The sequence below is a fragment of the Hippopotamus amphibius genome, chromosome 8 (assembly GCF_030028045.1).
Source record: "Hippopotamus amphibius kiboko isolate mHipAmp2 chromosome 8, mHipAmp2.hap2, whole genome shotgun sequence".
Taxonomy (NCBI): Eukaryota; Metazoa; Chordata; class Mammalia; order Artiodactyla; family Hippopotamidae; genus Hippopotamus; species Hippopotamus amphibius.
The window spans coordinates 139,915,872-139,936,793 of record NC_080193.1 but is presented as its reverse complement, the minus strand read 5'-3'; the positions used below and the strand labels follow the sequence as shown (position 1 = coordinate 139,936,793).

At 41.7% G+C, this 20,922-nt stretch overlaps 1 protein-coding gene across 8 annotated transcripts in view; it reads left to right on the top strand.

Moving 5' to 3' along the window:
- The first annotated feature begins 3,075 nt into the window (after positions 1-3,075).
- COBLL1 (cordon-bleu WH2 repeat protein like 1) overlaps positions 3,076-20,922 on the top strand; it is a 154,895-nt gene continuing 137,048 nt past the window's right edge. For 4 of the 8 annotated variants that reach the window (XM_057744570.1, XM_057744569.1, XM_057744566.1 and 1 more), the window contains exons 1-2: positions 3,288-3,469; positions 4,153-4,267. In XM_057744570.1, the coding sequence (XP_057600553.1) occupies positions 3,460-3,469; positions 4,153-4,267 (125 nt within the window). In that variant the 5' untranslated portion in view covers positions 3,288-3,459. Of the gene's footprint in view, positions 3,156-3,287; positions 3,470-3,557; positions 4,268-4,408; positions 4,517-20,922 lie in introns of those variants that run through there. The other 4 variants (XM_057744571.1, XM_057744568.1, XM_057744572.1 and 1 more) reach the window with 4 other exon arrangements.

The window sequence follows — 20,922 nt, the reverse complement described above, 5'->3', positions numbered from 1 at the left end:
CTCATTTAGGAGAACTCTGTAAATTATAAAACACTATATGAAGATGAAATGATAATAAACTATTATGTATAATATATATTCCAGACATGGGAATATAGCCACAATCCCAATTTGTAATTCACCGTTGTCATCGATAAACTCTCGTACATAAATACCTTAATAAAACACATGCTTGCCTGAGATTAAGTAGCTTCTGGAAGTACAAAATCTGAAATAAGAGGTCTCTTAAAATTGAACACTACCTTGCACCATCTCTGATCTTGCTATGTAAAACAACACACACACACACAATTTAGGAAGACATAAAATAATTAGTTCCTTTATGTTGTAATATGTAAAAATGAAATGCATAGGAAGATATTCACCCCCTCGGAAATGTGTTTTTTCCATTTTAAAGAATAAATCTTTTCAGTGGCACTTATACCTGAACAAAAGCATACTTAAATATTAAAGAGGTTATTATTGCTCCAAATAGTTTTCAAAATGTTTAGAAATACCCTCGTTTCATTTTCTAACAAGTTTTGCATTGCCCACTTGAACCAGTGTATGCCTGCTTCTTTTCATATAAGCACGCATGTATTTATTAAGTATGTAAACCTCTTTCCCTTTTAATATTCTCCAGCAGAAATCTGAAACGTAGATTATCTTCAAAGAGATATGTAGCTAAATAGACCTTCTCTCTAGCTGGTGATTCTTAAACTAGCTCCATCAGGTAACCATGTGCAGAATAAATCTTTCCCTAGTAGGACAAACTCAGCTTTTATCTGTTCCACTTAAAATAGTCTACTAGTCCCTTTGAATTGAAAAGCCCTTCCCCGACTTGAGGTCCCACTCATCTCTTACAAGTCCCCTAGGAGTGGAGTCCTTAAGGATTCCCTTACTCCCTAATTCATTCCACAAATCTATGCGGAGAGCTTCCTGTGTTCTGGGCTGACCTTCAGGACACACAGGATAAGATGTGGCACCTTAAACACTGCAACTCTGTTCTTGTGTAAATGAATAACTGAAACAAAGTGTCATGGGGCCTGGCCTCACCTTGCAAAGTCTAATGGGGGCTAAGAAAGGGAAGGGCTAATTCTCCATGTGCAGTCGGGAGAGTATTCCAGAGGATGTAACACCTAAGCACATACATTAAAAATGATTGGATGGAGTGGGCAGGATTTCCAAATAGAAACTGAGTACAATCTTGGAAACTTGGACAACTTTGCAATACTTCATCACAATGAGAGGGAAGGATGGGTGGGGAATATTTTTCCACTATTATGTACAAAGATTTATAACAACTTTGATCACTATTTTGCTAATGAACTATGTAACCAGAAGACTACAGGGAGGATAGTTTAGTGCCTACCATATGAGAACACCAAGCCTAACCTATTAGGGATTTTGAAAGTTGTCAAATATAATTATATCTAAGGTAGGCTAAGTAACACTGGACAACAAATCACTCCAATATTTTAGAAGCTTAACCCAACACAAGTTTATCTCTTGCTTTATGCAAATTCTGTTGTAGGTCCTGGGCTTTCCAGGACAGCTGTGCACAGGATAATAGAACAGCAACCCTGGATCCTTTAGTCCTGTGCCACCTTCATCTTATTATAAACTTCCATGATTGCAGCAGCAAGGGAAGAGAGCATAGAGAATCAAGCGCTAGCCCTTAAGTGATTCTACCAGGAAATGAAACATTCCATGTCTGCTCACATTTACTTACCAAACCAAGCTACATCACCCTACCTAATTTCAGTGGGGTGAAGAGTATAATCCTCCCTTACACCTAAAACCAGAAAGAGCACAGAAAAATCAGGAAGCACTCCAAATGCCTTCAGCAGTTATGAAATGCTATAGTAATGTTTTATGGTTCAGATTAGACCAATGGAGTCAATAAAATTATTAGGATGTCATAAATTAAGGTTGAAACTAAGGTTTAATCTTCATCTGGTGATTGAAAGTTACAGACTTTAAGAGGTTTCACTGTTACTCAATGTTTACGTTATTGTCTGTGTGAGCAACAGTAAAAGCTAGTCACAACTGATTCATGAAATTGTTTAACCTGTGTTGTTTAGACTGAAATCCAGATGGATTTAAATGAACTGATTTGATTAATATTAAGTAAAATATTAAAAAGCAACTTTTTCTAACATGGTTCTGATATTGTAGTCCATATAAGCTACTTTTTTTTTTCTTTTCATATGTAGAGGTACACTGAAAGGCATATATTATGCACAGGAAGAATAAATACTAATGCCTGCCTATAAGAGACAAATGGCATATTACTAGATATTTAGTATGTTACTTAGTTTCAGCAATCTTTTTGGTTGCTATCTTGGGTACATAACTTACAGAGCATTTAGTCAAGCATTGGTTCTAAGTATCAATTTAATTTTTACCACCTACCAAATGTTATTGTATCAGTTGGGTGCAGTGGCTAACACAGATGTGTTACATGATGCTAATACCACAACAGAGGCCTCCTTTAGGAAGCTCTTTCACTTAACCTCTCTACTACAGTTTACTGAAGTATTTTAATTTTTAAACTGCAGTTAATTTCTTAATTAATTTCACGGTATTTTTCTAAGCATAAGCTTTTGAACCCATCAAAACTGGCTTGCACCTTACCACAATTGGTATATCTGCATACCTTGTGTGTATAATAACATACAAGGTATGCAGATATACCTGTTTGTCACGTGTAAAGAATCACCTAAAGACCATGCACGTGGGAACGAAAACGTATAAACAAGTACACGGTTGTGTCTATGTGATTTCTTTGCTTCCGTAAAACTTTCAAAAGGTGAATAAAACCTATCGTTCGAGTCTTAGTTTATAGATTGTCATCAGGCATAATATCGTGACATCCGGTCTTCATGCCACAGCTGTTACAGGAAAGAAAGGAAGGAAGGAAGAAAGAAAGAAAAAGGCCTCTGAAGACCGGCAAGCTTAAACCTGCCACCAATTAGAAAGATCACAGTGTCACAGGTATGCTTTTAACACGATAGCAACCTTGGAGGTCAGGTTGGAAAAAAAAAAAAAAAAAAAGCAAGCAGCCTGGACGGTGAAGGTCAGACCTCAGGGAGGGCAAGCTGCAGGCCCCGTCCCGCGAGTTTCCCCGGAGCTTCGGCGGCGCCCGGTGCTCCGCTCGGCTCCTGGCGGGGCAGGTACGCTCGCTTCCTCCCCACCTGCACGGCGGGGCGCGCGGGCTTCCCGGAGCGATGCCCTAGCGGCGGGAATGGGAACGCGCCGCGCGGCCGCCTCCTTTCCGTCCGGCTTCCCCAGCCGGACCCCGAAGCCCCGAAGCCCCGGGGAGGGGAGGAAGTTACCCCTCGGTGCTCGCCCACCCCCCGCCCCATCTCTCTCTCCGGCTCGCTGCCCGTCTCGCTCCGATGCCGCCGAGCCCCGTGGCCACTTGTGGGTGGCCGTCGGGCGGAGGCGGCTGCGAGCTCCCGGGCTCCCGGCAGCGACATGGGGCAGGGTGAGTGAGCCGGCCGGGGAGAGGCTCCCGCGCAGCCGGCACCCGCCCGCGGGAGAGGGAGGCTCCGCCTCGGCCCGGCCCGCGCCGGGCTGCGCCCCGGAGAGGCTGCCGCTGTCCCCGTCCCCCCAGGCGCGGCCTGAGAGCCGAGAGCGGGCGCGCGGGCCGGGGGAGGGGAGAGCGGCAGAGGAAGCCGCGGGAGGGAACAGGGGGCCACTGTCTCCTTGGAAAAGAAGGGAGGAGCCCTGGGTGGGAAGAGCGAAGGGAGCCCTCCCAGCTGCGCGTCGCGAAAAGTTTTCCCAGGGCGTCGCGTCTGTGCCAACTCGGCCGGAGGCGCCCGGGACCGCGCTGCCGGCGTGGCGGCTGTGCCTGCGCGCCTCGCCCCTCGCCCCTCGCCGCGCTGCCCCCCCTTCCAGCCCGGGCGGCTCCGCTCCCTCCGCGACAGGCGCCAGAGGGCTCCCCGGTAGCCCCACGGGGCGGGGGCTGCAGCGCCGCCTCCTGCCGCCGCGGCTGCCGGCGGCGGCGCTGCCCGCGGGCCGGGAGCCGCGCCCGCAGGTGGAAGCGCACCCCGGGGGCGGGCCCGGGGCCGGGGGCGGCTCGGGCGGGCTCCGCGCGCGCGGCCGGCCCCGCTCGGGCCTCGGGAGGGCGTGCGTCCCGCCCTGACCCGCCGGCCTCTCCCCTTCCAGCAGTGACGCGCCGCCTCGGAGCCGGAGCGCGCGCAGCGCCCCGCCGGCCGATGGAGCGCCGAGCCCCGCGCGCGCAGGACGCCCCGGCCGCGCTCCCGCCGGCGGCCCCCGCAGGGTAAGCCTGGAGCGCCGCGCCGCCGCTCACCGGGGAGGGCGAGGGCAGGGTGCGGGCGGCCGGGCCTCCGCCCGGTCACCTGGCCGGCGGCTCGCCGCCCCGCCGGCGGCCCGGACACGCGGCCGACGAGGCTGCTTCCTCCCGGCCTCGTCGGGAAGCCGCCCGGGGTGGGGGCTCGGGTCGTTCTCGGTTGCTTTCCTGCCGGGGCTGCCCTGAGCTGCTGAAGGGCAGCTGAACGCCAGGAATTGGGTAAGGAGTCCGGGAGCAAAAAATGGTAACAAAGGGCCCCTTGTTGGGGCTCTGGCAGAGCGGCGGATGATACCTGAACGTGAGCTCCTGGGAAGGGGGAACACAGTTGCCTTGGCCGAGGGCTGAGGCCCGGCAGGTGAGCCGCGTCAAGGTGACTGTAGGGCAGGGGCTTTCTGCGAGCGGGTGGAGGGCGCCTGGAAGGTGTGCCGGCTGTCAGCCCGCCTGACAGTTCCGGGACCCGGCCGGCTGTGCGCCTCCGATTGGGGGGGGGGGGGGGGGGGGGGGAGGGTGCCTGTGGCCAATTGCTCGTGCCAAAGCCTAGCGCAGAGTCAGACTGCAAGCACGATCCTTTTCTCTGTATCCTCACATGGCTAGGAGAGCTTGGAGTGGAAGGGGCTGTCACATGGTGAGTTAATATTAAATGGAGCGCGTCTTTCTGCCAGATATGCTAATAATCACCTTGCTAAGCGTTTGGGTAAACAGTAATGAGAACAGGTAGTTCTAAGAGAGATGGGGAGAACCTGAAAATAACCTTCGTCTTGGTAAACAGTGAAGGCTTGCCATGGGCGCCAGGTGAGCCTCTGAAAAGGGAAACCCCTTTGGTGACGTGTAACTTGTTTCTACCGATGTTCCCCCCAACTCAGTTTCTTTTCTGATAGTCATTCCGAACACAGACGTGCGCTCAAGAGAATATGAACATTTTCGAAAAGAAACGCTAAGGAAAAAACCCACTTTGTAGCTAATGAATGAGAGTGGTACAGGTTTCTTGATTTGAGAGTGGAGAGGTCATTTTTCCTTGGGACAGGACACGCGTTTCCTTCGAAGCAAGTCACAGCATGTTTATTCATCAGAGACCATGCGAACATTGGCAGTTGTCTAGAGGAAACATGGAGAAGTCTCAAAGCAACATGACTAATATAAAAGATATTTAGTATAATGCTTACGTAGAGGAAACGTAGTGTATGAATTAATTCTTTCATTTTGTTCCAGTTAGTTATCTTCTCCCCTCTGCAAGTAACCATATTTCTGTTGACTTCCATTCCTATCCTTTCCCCAGTTTTTTCATTATTTAGATATTACATATTCTTTCATATAGTATCACATTAGGCTGTATGAGGAAAGAAATACATTGGCAGGAAGATGTTAATCATAAAAGCATGGACCTCTGTGTGGAGCTGCAAGAATAATGAAATGTATTCACGTACCCCCAAATAAGATAGTATTAGATTGGTGGATTTGAAAATGGATTAGATTAAGGTACTGTCTAAAGAAAAAAATAAACCAGCATATGCAGATACACAAAATACACTAATACATTTTGATGGGTGTTCAGAATCAAAGAATACTTGTGCGATAGGTGAGATCAGATGACTCTGACATGAAGGAAACAAAGAGCTTTCTGGAGATAAGCACGGCTATGGACAGACACTTCAGATTTTACTTTCGAGAATTTAAAGGTTCAACCGAAATTCTTTGCTTCAAAAGAACGTACAAAACCGCTGTACCTAATTTCTCAAATATGAAGAGAATACTTTTCAGAAATTTGCCCTGCCCTCTCCAGATTTAAGGAGAGACGTGGGAAAAATGCTTCAACATCTTATCTAAGATAACAACACCCCCCCACCCCGTATCATTTTACTTTGCATTATTCAGAGAAGTTAACAATATCTGAAAGATATAAACATAGAAAAAAAAATTCTCTACTTTGTCTTCTTTCACTTGTCTGTCTTGTCCCTTGGCATATCCCAAGTGCCTGTTATATACTATTTGTTGAATATTCAGTATTCAACATTACTTTTGTTCTTTTTCTCAAAACCCCAGAACATTAAAAAGATTTTAATTGGGGGGGGAAGAATTATCTTTTTTGCCCCCCCACAATTAGGGAGGTGGCAAGGAGCAGTCCTAGGAAATTTTTTACTATAAAACTAATTAAATCACAACCCATGACTCAGCCCATTGAGGCCTAGTTTAGTCCTTATCCTTGGATATTACTGCTCTAAAGAATCCCTCTGTACGTAATTTTACAAGTTTTACAACCTTGTAACATGTCATTTTGAAGAAATTTAATGCAACTCCTTATTTTACAAACCAGAATCTGAAGCACAGAGACACTCAGTGATATCACCAAAGGCCCAGAGCAAGTTAATGGCAAAATCTGAAGGAAAAGCCAGGGTGTTAGTTGCCTTGTTCATTGCACTAATTGCTTTTAATCTTTTCCAGACCACAGTATGATAAATTTCAGCTGGGTACATTATCTTTAGAACTAGTTCTGGTGTTTTTACTCCCCGAACAGATATATATTTTTAACTCTTTGAAATTTAAATGTCAAAAGTGTAGTTGGCCTTGCTTTGAGGGACATTAGTGTTTTGATTCTGAAACAAATTTTCAGGCATCGTTAGGGTATTAAAAAAAAGCCCATTTCCTTTACAGTTTTGCAGCACTGGAACCATGGAGTTAATAGAAGGCATAGAAAAATTAAGAAATGATTTAGCAGCTGCTTTCTTAAGCTTTTATTTGGATGCATTATTGGTTCTAAAGTTTTACTGATTGTATAAACTGAATTCTTGCTAGCTAACATTTATTGACTACTTAGAAGTTGAATTCCTTAGCTGAGGTTTCAGCTGAATTACCTGAGTATCTTTAAAACAAATACCTATGCTCTCACACTGCTACCTATTCGAATTTTAATTGACCTGGGAGGGGGCAAGGGCATGGAGAGTTTTAAAATGCTACTAGGGGATTCTAAAATGCAGCCAGATCTGAGAACCATTGATTAAGTAGGTATCGCCAGCTAAGATGGAGATGAAGCCATAAATGGAATGGAAGCTGCTGCTAATCATTTTCAGGGAACTCAAGACCCTAACTTTCAGCTTTATTTTGCCTTTTGAAAGAGTCCATTTAGGTGCTCTGCAGTATTGTTTAAACTTCATTTAAACAATATTTATTGTTAAATGTTTTTTTGTACGCCTTTTTGAGTGAAAACTCAAATTATAAAACTCCATTTGATAATTTTGCAACTGGGGCTCAGAGGGCTTAATTAACATACTCAAGGCCATGCAACACTAAGGGACGCAAGAATAACAGGAAGAAGGTCTGCTCCCCAAACCTGTGCTCTTCCTTACTAGGCCTGTCATCCAGGACGTTTGGTACCACAGATTATATTGAAGGGATTATTTAAAGAGGCTTTATAGATGCATGGTCTTGAGTCTTCTTAAAATTATGTTTATAGCATATTAAAAACCCCACAGAACTCCTACAGCATCAAATGCATATTAAAAAACCCAATGCCTAGTGTTTAAAAGGACCTTAATTATGTCTTTAAAGTCATATTTAACATTTTAATGTGTTGGGATGATTTAACTTAACTCATAGTAAACTGACAGCCTTCTTTTTGTCAGGTGACGGATATGTCATAGCTGTACTTATTTTGGCTCTTAGGCAGCTATTAAATTTATTATAGCTTAATTTCAAAAGTAGGATTTTTGAAGAAAATAAGAAAATGAAATTGTTTATTAAGACAACGCTAGACATTTTGTTCAAAGTCTAATTTCCTCTGAGTGTGTTAGAGGATAGTCTAATAACATTACCACCTAACCTTATTATTGAAATGCCAGTTGTATTTATATAATAATAAATGTCAAGCTTCATGTTATTGAGGCAACAGCTCTTATGTAATTAATTAGTCAAAACTTGGGTTTTTCTAGGCCTTGGGAGAGTGGCTTCTGATCTTAAGAGCTTTACTACGGGGGCGGGGGGGGGGGGGGGGTGAAGGGGAAGCTGAGACGAAGTGAGAGAGTAGCATAGACATATATATACTACCAACTGTAAAATAGCCAGTGGGAAGTTGCTGTATAACAAAGGGAGTTCAACTCGAGGATGGATGATGCCTTAGAGGACTGGGATGGGGAGGCTGGGGGGGAGTCGAGGGAGGGAGGGAATACGGAGATATGTGTATAAATACAGATGATTGAACTTGGTGTACCTCAAAAACTGGTACAAGAGTGTAATGCAATTATATTCCAATTAAAACAAAAAGAGCTTTACTACAACAGCTATCTGTAACTATGCAGGAAAAAACAAAGAAGGTAGGTGCTGTTAGTATAAAAGTTGTACTTTGATATTAACTTTAAAAGCATGTTATGGATATGCTTAGCACTTAAAATGCAACATCCTAGCTCATTGGTCAGCAAACTTTGGCAGAGCAAACCATGTCCAGAAGGTTGTTGAACTGGGCCTTCCATCTGTTTTTTTTCCTTTTCTCCATTTTTTTTTTTAAATTGTGGTATAATTTACATAAAATTTACCATATTAACCATTTTTAAGTGTATAATTCAGTGGTGTTAAGTACATTCGTGCAGCTGTCATCACCATCCATGTCCAGAACTCTTTTCATCTTGTGTAACTGAAACTCTGTAGCCATTAAACACTAACTCCCCATTCTCCTCTCCCCCAAGCCCCTGGCATTCACAGTTCTACTTTCTATCTCTATGATTTTTGACCACTCTACTTACCTCATATAAGTGAAATCAAACAGCCTTTGTCTTTTTGTGATGGGCTTATTTCACTTATTATAATATCTATAAGGTTCATCCATGTTGTATCGTATAGCAAAATTTACTTCCTTTTTGAGGCTGAATAGCTCTCCACATTTTGCTTATCCACTTACCTGTCATTGGACACAGGTTGCTTCCCATATTTTAGCTATTGCGAATGATGCTGCTAGGAATATGGATGTCGGATATCTCTTTGGGACCCTGCTTTCAGTTATTCTGAAGTAGAATTGCAGGATCATATATGGTCATCCTATTTTTAATTTTTTTGAGGACCGCCATACTGTTTTCCATAGCAGCTGTGCAATTTTACATTCCCCCAAACAGTGCACAAGGCTTCCGGTTTCTCCACATCTGTGCTAACATTTTATTTTATTTTTTTACTTTGACAGCAGCCGTCCTAATAAGTGTAAGGTGGTATCTCATTGTAGTTTTGATTTGCATTTCCCTACTGATTAGTGACGTTGAACATCACATCCTGTGCTTATTGGCCATTTGTGTATCTTCTATTGAGAAATGTCTATTCACGTCCTTTGCCTGTGTTTCAATTGGGTTTACTTTTTTGGTTGTTGAATTTCAGGAATTCTCTTCATATTCTGGATGTTAATCCCTTATCTACCTGTCTTTGTAGAGTTTTATTGGCACACAGCCACACCCACTAATTTGCATGTTGTTTACGGCTGCCTTCATAATACAGCTGAGTAGTCCAGGCAGAGATATTATGGCCTGTAAGCTAAAAATATTTGCCCTCTGTCCATATACAAAAGTTTGCTGATCCCCTGGGGTAACTTATGAAATTGGTAAATGAAGTAGTGATTACTTAATTCAAAATTTATTTACTGGGGAGGGGCATATAAGTATTGAACTTTAATGTTAATTAGAACAAAATGAGATTATGTTTGCATAAAGCAAGATATTTCTCATAGTAAGAGATTTTGCAGAATGGTGATTAGTGGTGGTTTTTTTTGTTTTTTTTTTCTTTTTTTTCCGCCAGGTGAAGGCTTAGTCTTGGCTTGTTGGCAAGCAATGTAGAATTTTAGCATTTATATGATATCAGAATATATTTTGAAGAGAAGTTCTAAACTTCTCTTTTCATGAAAAATGACTGCTATATGGTCAAGGTGTTTAGAAACAAATGTGCCTAGGAGAAGCTGGACCAAAGGTAGAAGGAATTCCTATCTAGTTTCTTTTAGCATAAGCAAATTGTCTTTATAATTTTCAGCAAGTGTTTTTGTTGTTGCTGTTAAAGATATTTCATATCCTTAAGCTTTTAGTGCTCTAATATTAGGATGACAGTTATTAGAAGACCGTTTTTTTTATGACGTTGCTAAATTTTTTCCCCATCTGTTATAGTAAAAACAAACTAAAAGTATGGGAGAAAGAAGTTTCCCATGACTATTTATAAAGGGCCAAATGTCTTCAGTTTTGCATACAAACTTCATATCTGAGGAATGAATCCCTTGGAAAAGACTCTCAAAGACTGACTAGTCTTTAGAAGAATGCCAGAGTGAACTTGTTTTTCTCCCCCCTTATGCTTTAAGTTCACATTGCTGTTTATAAGTTTAAAATAAGTTAAAACTCTTTATTGACTTTGGACATTAAAAGAAGCTGAGAGTTGAATTGTGGAGTAGTTTGACAAATGCTGTAATTGGGATGGTCATCTCATTATTAAGACAGTAAAGATGCAACGGCAGGAGAAGTAGTTTAAGCTCAATTCATAGAAAGCTGAAAACCAAGAATGATATGCAGCTTTTACCATATTTTAAATAGTTACACATCTTTACAAAGATGATAATTTCCAAGTTTGATAGCAAACACATAAAGATATTTGGGTTTCCAGAGTGCGTGGTGCCCTGCCCCAGGCAACATCCTGATTATGTGAGCCTGTTCATGCTGTGTAGCCCAGGCTTATAGCTGAGAGGCAGGCCTTCAGGAATTTGGTGGGAGGAAAGCATACTACACTACAGAACTGAGTCGTCTTCTTAACCTCTACTCTCTATAGGAAAAAAAAATGTAGCCCCATTAAGGCTTTTAGGTTTCCGGTTGTGAGGTGGTAATAAGGATGGAGATGCTAGGTGAGCAGGGAGAAGAATGACTTCTTAATCCCTCAGTTTTGTTTCCCTTAGGTACTCTTGTTCCCTTCCTACTGAGTGCAGAGCTTTAGAGACAATATGAATAATTACTTAAAAAAAAAAAAAAACAGTATGGGTTAATAGGACAGAGGTTTTCCTTTGTAATTGCCTCAGGCTTGTAGAAAATTACTTTGGATGGAATTAAAAGAGTGAAAATGCCTTCCATATTTGGTGGGATTTGATTTTTAAAAACACCCAAAGTGATTCAGAGGCAAGCCTCTGAAGTGAGGTGGAAAAATACAGTAGTTTGGGTCCAAAATGTGGTTGTGCTTTTAAAATAATGAATCTAATTTTCTTGTGTGGGGTGTGGCTTGATTTTAAATAGGGTTGAGTGACAAAGGAATCAGACTATGTTTTTTAAACGATAGTATCATTGGAAAAAGTGCACTGTTTCTCAATGTGATTGAGAGATTAAAACTACTTTGTATGCATTTTGGTGTATTTTTAAAAATTAAATACACCGTTTCACTTCGTAGCCTACCATTGCAGCTTCTGTACTTCCACCAACATATATGTATAAGGAAATAGAGTTAAGATGCTCAAATCTAGGTGGGCCATTTATCACCAGTTCTTGAGGACGTTCATCTCTAACTTGCACACCTGCTGTTACATGCATATTCATACATGCTATTGTTTCTGGAGAAATGGAAGTGAAGACATATTAGATAACTCCAAGAGGAATAGCCAGGGTTTTAACAGCTGCTGCGGTCGTGTATCAGTTCAGTTGTGCTGGAAAAACAGGAAATAGAGTTGCTAAATCTGAAAGTGGCTACCACCTTGCCATTCCCATGTCTGATGGATGTGCTGTAGTTTCTATACCAATTGAGTCCGCAGTAGTCAAGATAATTATAAGAGCCATTGAACTGATTTTCTTCTGTGTGCTAAAGTGGATGCATGTTACACACAAAGTGGAAGTGGCGGAGAGAGAAGCAACCCTTTGTTTGTCTGTTCTTTTCATGCGTGATAGTCAGGTATGCCTGCTCCGGGAGAATTAGGAAAGAGACAGGGTGCCTGTCTTACAGGACAGCATCTGTGTTTCGTTGTCTGAGGCAGCTCTCATTATTCTCAGGTGTCCATGCTTCGGTTAGTCATGGGCTGCAAAACTACTGAGCAAAGTATCCTACAGGTTATGAGAGTGGTGTCTTTTGTTTCTACATAAGGTCATTTCCAGAAAGCAGTTGGATGCTTTAACTTAGAGTAAAAATTGTTTGTGCTGTGCTTCAGGAGAGCAAAGCAGAAAGTGGCGAAGAATGTTGGCAGGTGGAAAGGAACTAATCTTTACACTTTGTGTTGTGATCCTAGGCTATTGGTCTTCTTTCTTCAGTTTTCTTTTTCTCTAAAAGATGACAAATTTGACTGTGTTAGTTTATTACCTATGAACTTCCCCCCACTTGGAAAGTTAGGTGTGACTTCTTTTGAATAAAAATATTTAACACTAGTGATCTGAAAGGGGAAATAATATTGATTTTTTCCCCCTTACATTTTTTTTTATAAATTTATTTATTTATTTATTGGCTGTGTTGGGTCTTCGTTGCTGCACACAGGCTTTCTCTAGTTGCGGCGAGTGGGGGCTACTCTTCGTTGTGGTGCGCGGGCTTCTCATTGCGGTGGCCTCTCTTGTTGTAGAGCACGGGCTCTAGGCGCGTGGACTTCAGTAGTTGTGGCACATGGGCTCAATAGTTGTGGCTCATGGGTTCTAGGGCGCAGGCTCAGTAGTGGTGGCGCACAGGCTTAGTTGCTCCATGGCATGTGGGATCTTCCTGGAGCAGGGGTTGAACCCATGTCCCCTGCATTGGCAGGAGGATTCTTACCCACTGCGCCACCTAGGAAGTCCCCCCCTTACATTTAATTAGGACAAATTTTGTATCTAGAACCTAGTCCAACCTGTAATATTATTGTTGAAATACAGTCTTGTCTGAAAGGAGCAATGTCCAAGAGTAGTTCGTATCATCTATTCATCTGTTTGTGATCCTGTATGTAGAAATACATAGGAAATTCACTCTTAGGGGATGCTAAGAAAATGTAGTCCCGAACTTTGTGCTGGTAACTTTTTGAAGCCTAGGAGTGTGTTTCCAACAAATGTAGTTCTTATAAGCAGTAGAGCCTGCAATGTACGCACTTAGAGGTAATTTTAGAGTTGTCTGAGGTAATTTTAGAGTTGTCTAATCAAATTCAGGATTTCACATATGTATGTGTGTGTGTATATATATATTTGGTGTGCAACACTTTGGGACTTTTATTTTGGTGTGGCTCAGTTATTTAGGACACTAAGCAGAGTATGCAAGCTTGATTTAGTGGCAATTCTAAAAGTTATCTGAAGGTGTTGAACGAATGTTTGCTCTAATTTTTGTATTCCTCCAGGTATTAAGCACATCAAAAGTTGAAGTTGGCAGTATTGAATATTTGAATATCATAGATTTGGGGGCATTCCCAGTTTCCTTATATCATTGTAAAACCTGGGTAAGGTAGTGACTGAGTTTCTGGAACTCCACAGATAATTGCAATGGTTTGAACACAAAACTGTCCCAAGTACTGTGGGTATTAGAGGAGCAGCCTTGGAGCACTCAGACGTGACGGGCCATGCTGAAGGCACACACAATTTGGGAGTCAGGGAGTAGTACAGTGGTAGCTGTTTAATTTCATCGTGGACGTCTTTACCACTTACCAGGCTTCACAGGAGGTATCGTAAGATTTCCTGTCAAGAAACAATTTTTACAAATTCTGGCACTTAGCTGTTTTGTTTTACTAGTTAAAGGTTATTTAGAATGCCATGCTCTCCAATCAAACCTAGTCAAAGCCTCTGTTTATCGTGATGATTGTTCATTCTGGCATGTGATTTGTGTGACTGGTGAGGACCTGTCTCAAGGGCTGAGCTTTGCACACATTATCTCTGTGGCCCTGGGAGCATTTCCTCAGAATGATACCAGTGCAGCCTTGTGTCACATTCTTGTGGAAGTTGAAGGGGAGTATGTAAGAAAAGGAGGGAAGCCTTTGGGAGTTGAGAATGGAGGCTTTTTTTCTTCCTTGAATCCTAGAGAACCAACCAGCTTAAAATTAACGCTGCTAAGGAGAAACAGTTTTCATTGATACATGCATTTAAAGTTCTAAAATTGGCTATGTCAATGCAGAAAAAATCATTCAGAGTGTTTATTTTTAAAATAAAGTGGGGAAATTTGAGAGAAATGGTAATACCCTATATGCAATTTCATTTTTTATTTTATGTTTAAATATATTAAGTGTACCTCAGTTGTGTATATAATACTCATTACTCCTTTTCTTTGAGCCCTTTGTGATCTGCTTATGTTTTTACACTATTGTTTTATGGGAAAAAAATTAAAATCCGTGGGTCGTGAAAGGGAGAATTTTCCTGGCATTTTTCCTTCTTTGGTTAGCCAAATAGATGCATGCTGAGCTAAATGAAATGTAGAGATAATTACAATTTTTTAAAATAAATTTATTTATTGGCCGTGTTGAGTCTTCGTTGCTGCATACAGACTTTCTCTACTTGCAGAGAGCGGGGGCTACTCTTCATTGTGGTGCACAGGCTCCTCATTGCCATGGCTTCTCTTGTTGTGGAGCACGGGCTCTAGGTGCGTGGGCCTCAGTAGTTGCGGCACATGGGCTCTAAAGCACAGGCTCAATAGTGGCACATGGGCTTAGTTGCTCCACAGCATGTGGGATCTTCCTGGATCAGGGATCGAACCCGTGTCCCCCGCATTGGCAGGTGGATTCTTAACCACTGCGCCACCAAGGAAGCCCAATAATTACAATTTTATTTGGGGATGTAGGTGAAGAAAGGAACAGGAAAACAGGCAAAATATATTCAGTGATGGAAAAATGAAAAGCAGAACAGTCTCTGATGGCAGAAGAAGTGGCAGTGGTGCAAAATTCCTAGACTGTGCTGGCACTAAACTAGCAGTTTGAGGTTTGAGGTCTGTAATCTCTTTTGTTCAGTTGGTAACTCGGGTACCATTAGTTTGTGAACCACTTCTGTGATCTTAGGTTATTAGAGAGCATTTTCCGCCTCAAACCGTATATAGAACCTCTTCAAAAGTACCGTGTATGTTTTTTGGGGGGAGAGATTCCATCTAAAGTTAACTGATAGTCATGCCAATGACAGTTATTCTGCACGGTGGTGTTTATAGGCCACATCGTTTATTCATTATTTTCCTAATAGACAGCATATTCAAATGACACAGAACTCAAAAGAGAAAAAGAGGAAAACAACAAAGAGAAGTCTCCTCCCATACCCCCTTGGTTCCTGTTCACCAGGTTTTCTCCCCAGAGGCGATCAGTGTTAGGGTTCTTACAAATACTTGTAGGCTGCTGTCCCATGGACATATAATGTGAGCCACAAATGCAATTCTAAATTTTCTAGGAGCTAGATTTAAAAATTCAATTTCAATGATATATTACCTGCTGCAGTGGTTAACATGCTTCTAGTTCTAGAAAACAATGAAGTTGTCTTTAACAGAAAAAATATTTTACGCTGTCAGATTTGAAATTTAAGTGAATTATGTAAAATTTAAGGTTTAATTTCTTAGTCACATCAGCCACATGCTTCAGTAGTTGCGGCATGTGGACTCAGTAGTTGCAGCTCGAGGGCTCTAGAACACAGGCTCAGTAGCTGTGGCGCATGGGCTTAGTTGCTCCCTAGCATGTGGGATCTTCCCGGCCCAGGGCTCAAACCCCTGTACCCTGCATTAGCAGGCGGATTCTTAACCACTGCGCCACCAGGGAAGTCCCCCTCCAATGATATTTTTAATTGAAATATAGTTGATGTACAATATTATGTAAGTTACAGGTGTACAGTATAGTTGACATTCATTTGCAGCCATTAACCAACAAATTATTGCTAAGACCCTATCAAATGGCTACACCTTTAAAATTGCTGTTGTAAATCCCTCGGTATTCTACTGTAAAACTTTATTCTTGGTTTGAGATTCTCTTTTAGCATTAATCACTGCAGTGGTATTTATGAAAGAAATATGCATTTCTTTAGCAGTTCAAGTGAAAATTCTGAGTAATGAAACTTCCATCTCAAACTTTCAGAAAAGAAAAACTTTGGCCATCATGGGTAGAGTTATTTAACAGGACATAAGTGCTGTATGATTATTTGCAGCCTGAGTAGTTCTATTTGAATAATGACAGCAGAGTAACATTTGATTTACAGAATAAGTTATATATTTTGGGAGTGAAGCAATTAGTTATTAATTATATGATGAATTAGTGCATAAGAATTGTGTCAACACCCTGAAATCTAAATTGTCAAGAGCCTTGCTATTTTGATTCGGTTCTTCTATCGGTAGAAGAAATTAGTCTTTTGATGTGAACAGTAATAGCTGAAGAATCAAATAAAAAAAATAGAGGGTATATTCTTCCAGCTCATGGAAGAAGAGATTGACGATTTAGAGGTATCAAGAATGAAGGAAATTGCATTGTCAAATAGGCACCTAGGAAAGAAAAATCAGTGTGACTGCTCCTCCTCTCAGTATTTTTGAGAGTTACACTACAAAATGGGTCCAAAACTGCGAATATTATAGTGGAAAAAAAGTTCATCCTTTTTTTTTCTTCTAAGAATGCTTTTGGCAACAGGTTGACATTTTACAGTTGCAAAATAAGATGAAATTGTAAGCCAGAATTCATCCGAAAAAAACCTTTAAAGAGGGATCATTTAATGCATGGGCAGGATAGAGCATTCCATAAAGCATTTTAAGTGAGTCAGATACTGTCCATTTAACTCAGCAGCCTACCTTACTGTTGTCTGATGCAGCGAACCAGTACACTTAACATTTAATTTGGCTCTCTGGCATTTAACAGCGTTTGGTTTTGGTTTCAAATAAAACTGGTCCAGCCAGAAGTCAGAATAAGCACTTGGCAGGCAGCTGTTGTAGAAGGGAGTTGGAGGCAGAAGACCTGGAACCAAATCTCTCCTCTGCCAGTCACTGGCTTAGGCGCTTTCTTTCCTCTCACTGGCCCTCAGTTTCCTCCCTGGTAGAAGATGATAGCCCAGAATGAAAGTATGGAAGTAACATCAGTGCATGCCAGGCATTCTGTTTATGTTTATTAAATTTTAAACATTATCTGCTTTGTTGGGAAACAGCCTTTTGTAATGCTGGCATCATTATTATACTAATTGGAAACCACGGAGTGGGGAGGCGGGCCCTGTTCTTATTTTCCTGTCCCAGGAAGTGGATGATGGGGTTGGTTTTCTTGTTAAGTCCATTGTGAAAGTCCCCGTGCCAGAAGTAGGGAAGTTGTTCTTGGAACTCTGAATACAAAATGGGTACTAATCTCATTGAAAATCGCATTCCCTTTTAAAGGGGAAAAATGCCCCCTCTGAGATTCGGAATATGCTACCGAGGTGATTGTAATTCTGACTGTTTCCTCCCTTCACCATTGTGGGAATTGCCTTACCTTTTAATATTTCACTTTTCTCCTATGTAAGATGAGAGTAACTCTAACTGCATTTCTTTGATTTTGTTAGCACCGAGATGCAGTGACTGAAATTTTTCAATTGTAATATAATGCGCAAGAAAATCATTTTTCAAAAGAGCATGTTGAGACATGAGACTCCATTCTAATCACAGGCTGTCATATATTGAGGAGAACTTTTTTTTTATGTACATAGATGAAAATAAGATCCTTCACCTCCTGTAAACAAGAAATTGAGCCATTATACTTTACCACAAATGCTGTAGAACAAAGTGGCAATCTAGAAACTAACTTTAGTTATTGATGAGGGAAGAGGAATCTCCAACTGCTGACGCCTTCACTCTTAAGGATGCTGTGACCATATCATTTAGCACAGAGGAGGCAGGTGGGCAGCAGTGGTCCAGGTCGTACCTCCTTCAGTTTTGGTGGCAGCGTGATGGCATAGTCGGAAATTAACCCAGCACACCCTTGACAGAAAGCCTGTAGTAGAGAAAATACAGCTAAATTAGCCTTATTTGTTTGTTTCTCTGGATTCGCTTTTTTAATGTAATATAGGAATATTTTCTGTATTCTTGGAGGTGAGTTTTAATATCAAAGAGGAAAGCCTAATTCAAGATTTCTTAGCATAATTAAGATCCACTTTTTCTTAGTACGTTTAATGAAAAATTTCAGGCAGAATTAAAGTATACCCATGTATAGACTCTGCACCCGGAAAGTTTCTTGAACAATAGGGTGTTCCTGGTAAATTTACCTTGAAATAACATGTTTTACAAGATAGTATGTAAAATCATATGGAGCCTTAATTGCTACAGCGCTTGAATGAATGTTTGAAAATTCATTCAGATTTCTACTAATTAAAAGGATCGGGGTACAGTTGTTTAAGAGCAGCGGTCGCTGGCTTGAGTGGCTCTGGACATCCCAGCAATAGGCATTTTTGGAACACTGACTGTTCACCGGGTTCTGTGTTAGATGCGTGACGTGTGCTGCTGCATTTAGTGGTCAACAGGCATTCTATGAAGCCGATGTCGCTGTTATCCAGGTTGTGCAGAAGAGGAAGCTGAGGGTCCTGTCCAGGGTCACATGGCCAAGCAGTGGCAGATCTGAGAGAGGGATGCGTTGGTCTGACCCCTCTGCATTCTGCTTCCTTCCCTCGTCTCCCTCCCTAGGACTGCCAGGGGTGGCAAAGCCAGTGTGATAACGAAGAGCAGGAGTGACGTGATGTGGGACTGAACTTTTTTTTTGTATTTTACTTTATTCTATTTTATTTTATTCTGATTATTAAATGACACGCTTATCACAGAATATTTGAAGGCAATAGGAATACATGTAAAGAAAAATAATGATTATCTAGGTCACCTGGAGGTAACCACTATTAACATGACTTATATTTTAGCATTTCCCAAGGTGCTTTCTGAATAAGACACAAGTTAACATGTTTTCTGTAAAAGCAACTTACGTGGTCAAATAATTTTGGAAAAGTCTGGGTTAGGCAAAATTAAATTGCTTTCTTCCCTGAAGTTCTTCTTGGAAACTTTAATACGCTAATATGTGTAATGGGCTTCCAAAATGGAACCATGGAAAGAAATAGTTTCCAAATTTATTTATCAGAAGAATACTGATTTGTATCTTGAAACCAGTGTTCTTTCAAATATAGTTTAAATAGAATGCATTCTTCTAGACTTTTAAATAAGCATTTAGACTTTTAACTACAAACACTATTTTTATATTCCTTTTCTCCAGGATTGTATTATAGGTTATTTCAGCTATTTAAAACTCTTTTTAAAATGCTTTTTGAAATAGTTGTATAACAAACCTTATGTGGGTCTGTGTTTGCTTTTTTTTTTTTTTTCTTTAATCTATGATCTGTTGTTAAACATTTGGGCTATTTCCAGTGAAATCATTAACCTTGGTAGGGCATAAGTTTCAGATTTGGGTAAATGTGATTGCGGAACTGAAAGTCTTCAGCAGTGAGGAAACCAGCCAGCTAGAAACTGTGAAAGCCATCACAAGTTTCAAAGAAATCTGTGTGGGATGGCCCTGTGACTTGCCATCTGAGAGAGACATGCCAGAAAAAGGACATTCTTGGGAAAATAGGAGTAGTCCGTTATTAGAATGGGCTGGGAAGTTAGGTGTGTCTGTGTGTAATGACCCACTTGGTTTGGAGGAATACACTTCTTCACATGCAGCCTGTGTGGCCCCCAGGCTAGGCTTGGTCTCCTTCCAACAGCACTGGGGGAAACCTGGACACATGGGGAGTTCAGCTTATTAATCTTTGCTGGGTCAAGGAGGGTGGGAGGGCTGGGAGTCTGAGGCTCTGTTAAGGGGTGATGAAACTGGACTTGGATTTTTAAGAAGGGTAGTTTTAAACGTGGATTACTTGGGGAGATTTGAGTTTGAAGCTCCTTAATGGATAACCCCGTTTTCACAACAATAAGAACAGGAAATCTCCCTGAAAAAATCAACAGTTCACTGATTTTTTTTTCCTTTCCATTCAACAGATGCTTATTGCAGGCTAACTATGTGTCAGGTGTCAGGCTGGGCATTGCCAGCTCATTGCATTGAAAATATACAGTACGTGGAGGTTACATTCATGGACTAGGATTACTCTGGAATGAAAACGTGATTCAGTCTTATTAAAAATACACATCTTTGAGCGACCTCCAAGGCAGTGTAAACAGTACTGTCTCTGTTTTAAAATAGGAGAGTGCAAATCTCTGAAATGCCAGTTATGATGCAGTTTCAAATACTTTTTTTGCCTTGGTTAACATGATGTCATCTGAGGAACGTAAAGGTTTCTCAGATGAACCTTTTCTTGAATATAGAACGTGTAAATGTGTCTGTGCCCTCTCCCTACCCCCATGAAAATTCACCCTGAGATTAGTTCTGCTCACTGGACTCTGGAAAGTTGTTAGCAGTGACTTTTCTTAGAACTGAGTATCAAAACTGTCTTTCTCAGCCTGGGATTGTTAATGGCAAGCCTGGAGAATGCTGCCCTCACTGGGGCCGTGGATTGCAAGGCCTGGTAAGGTGCCAAAGGGAAAATTCCTAAAGGGAATATCCAACAGCCCAGGAGGCCTGAGGATCGTTGCTATGGCAGCAAGAGGTGGTTGGTGCTGGCCTGTTCTTTCCCTGTCTGGGACTCCCAGGGCCCCCAGCTCAGCAGGCACAGGAGCAGAGCTGCTGGTTTGACATCAGGCAACAGTGGAGGTTATTCTTCATCTGACCGGACTCCAGCAGTCATCTCTGTAGCCTTAAACTTGTGACTTATCTCTGTGAAGTGACAATCGAG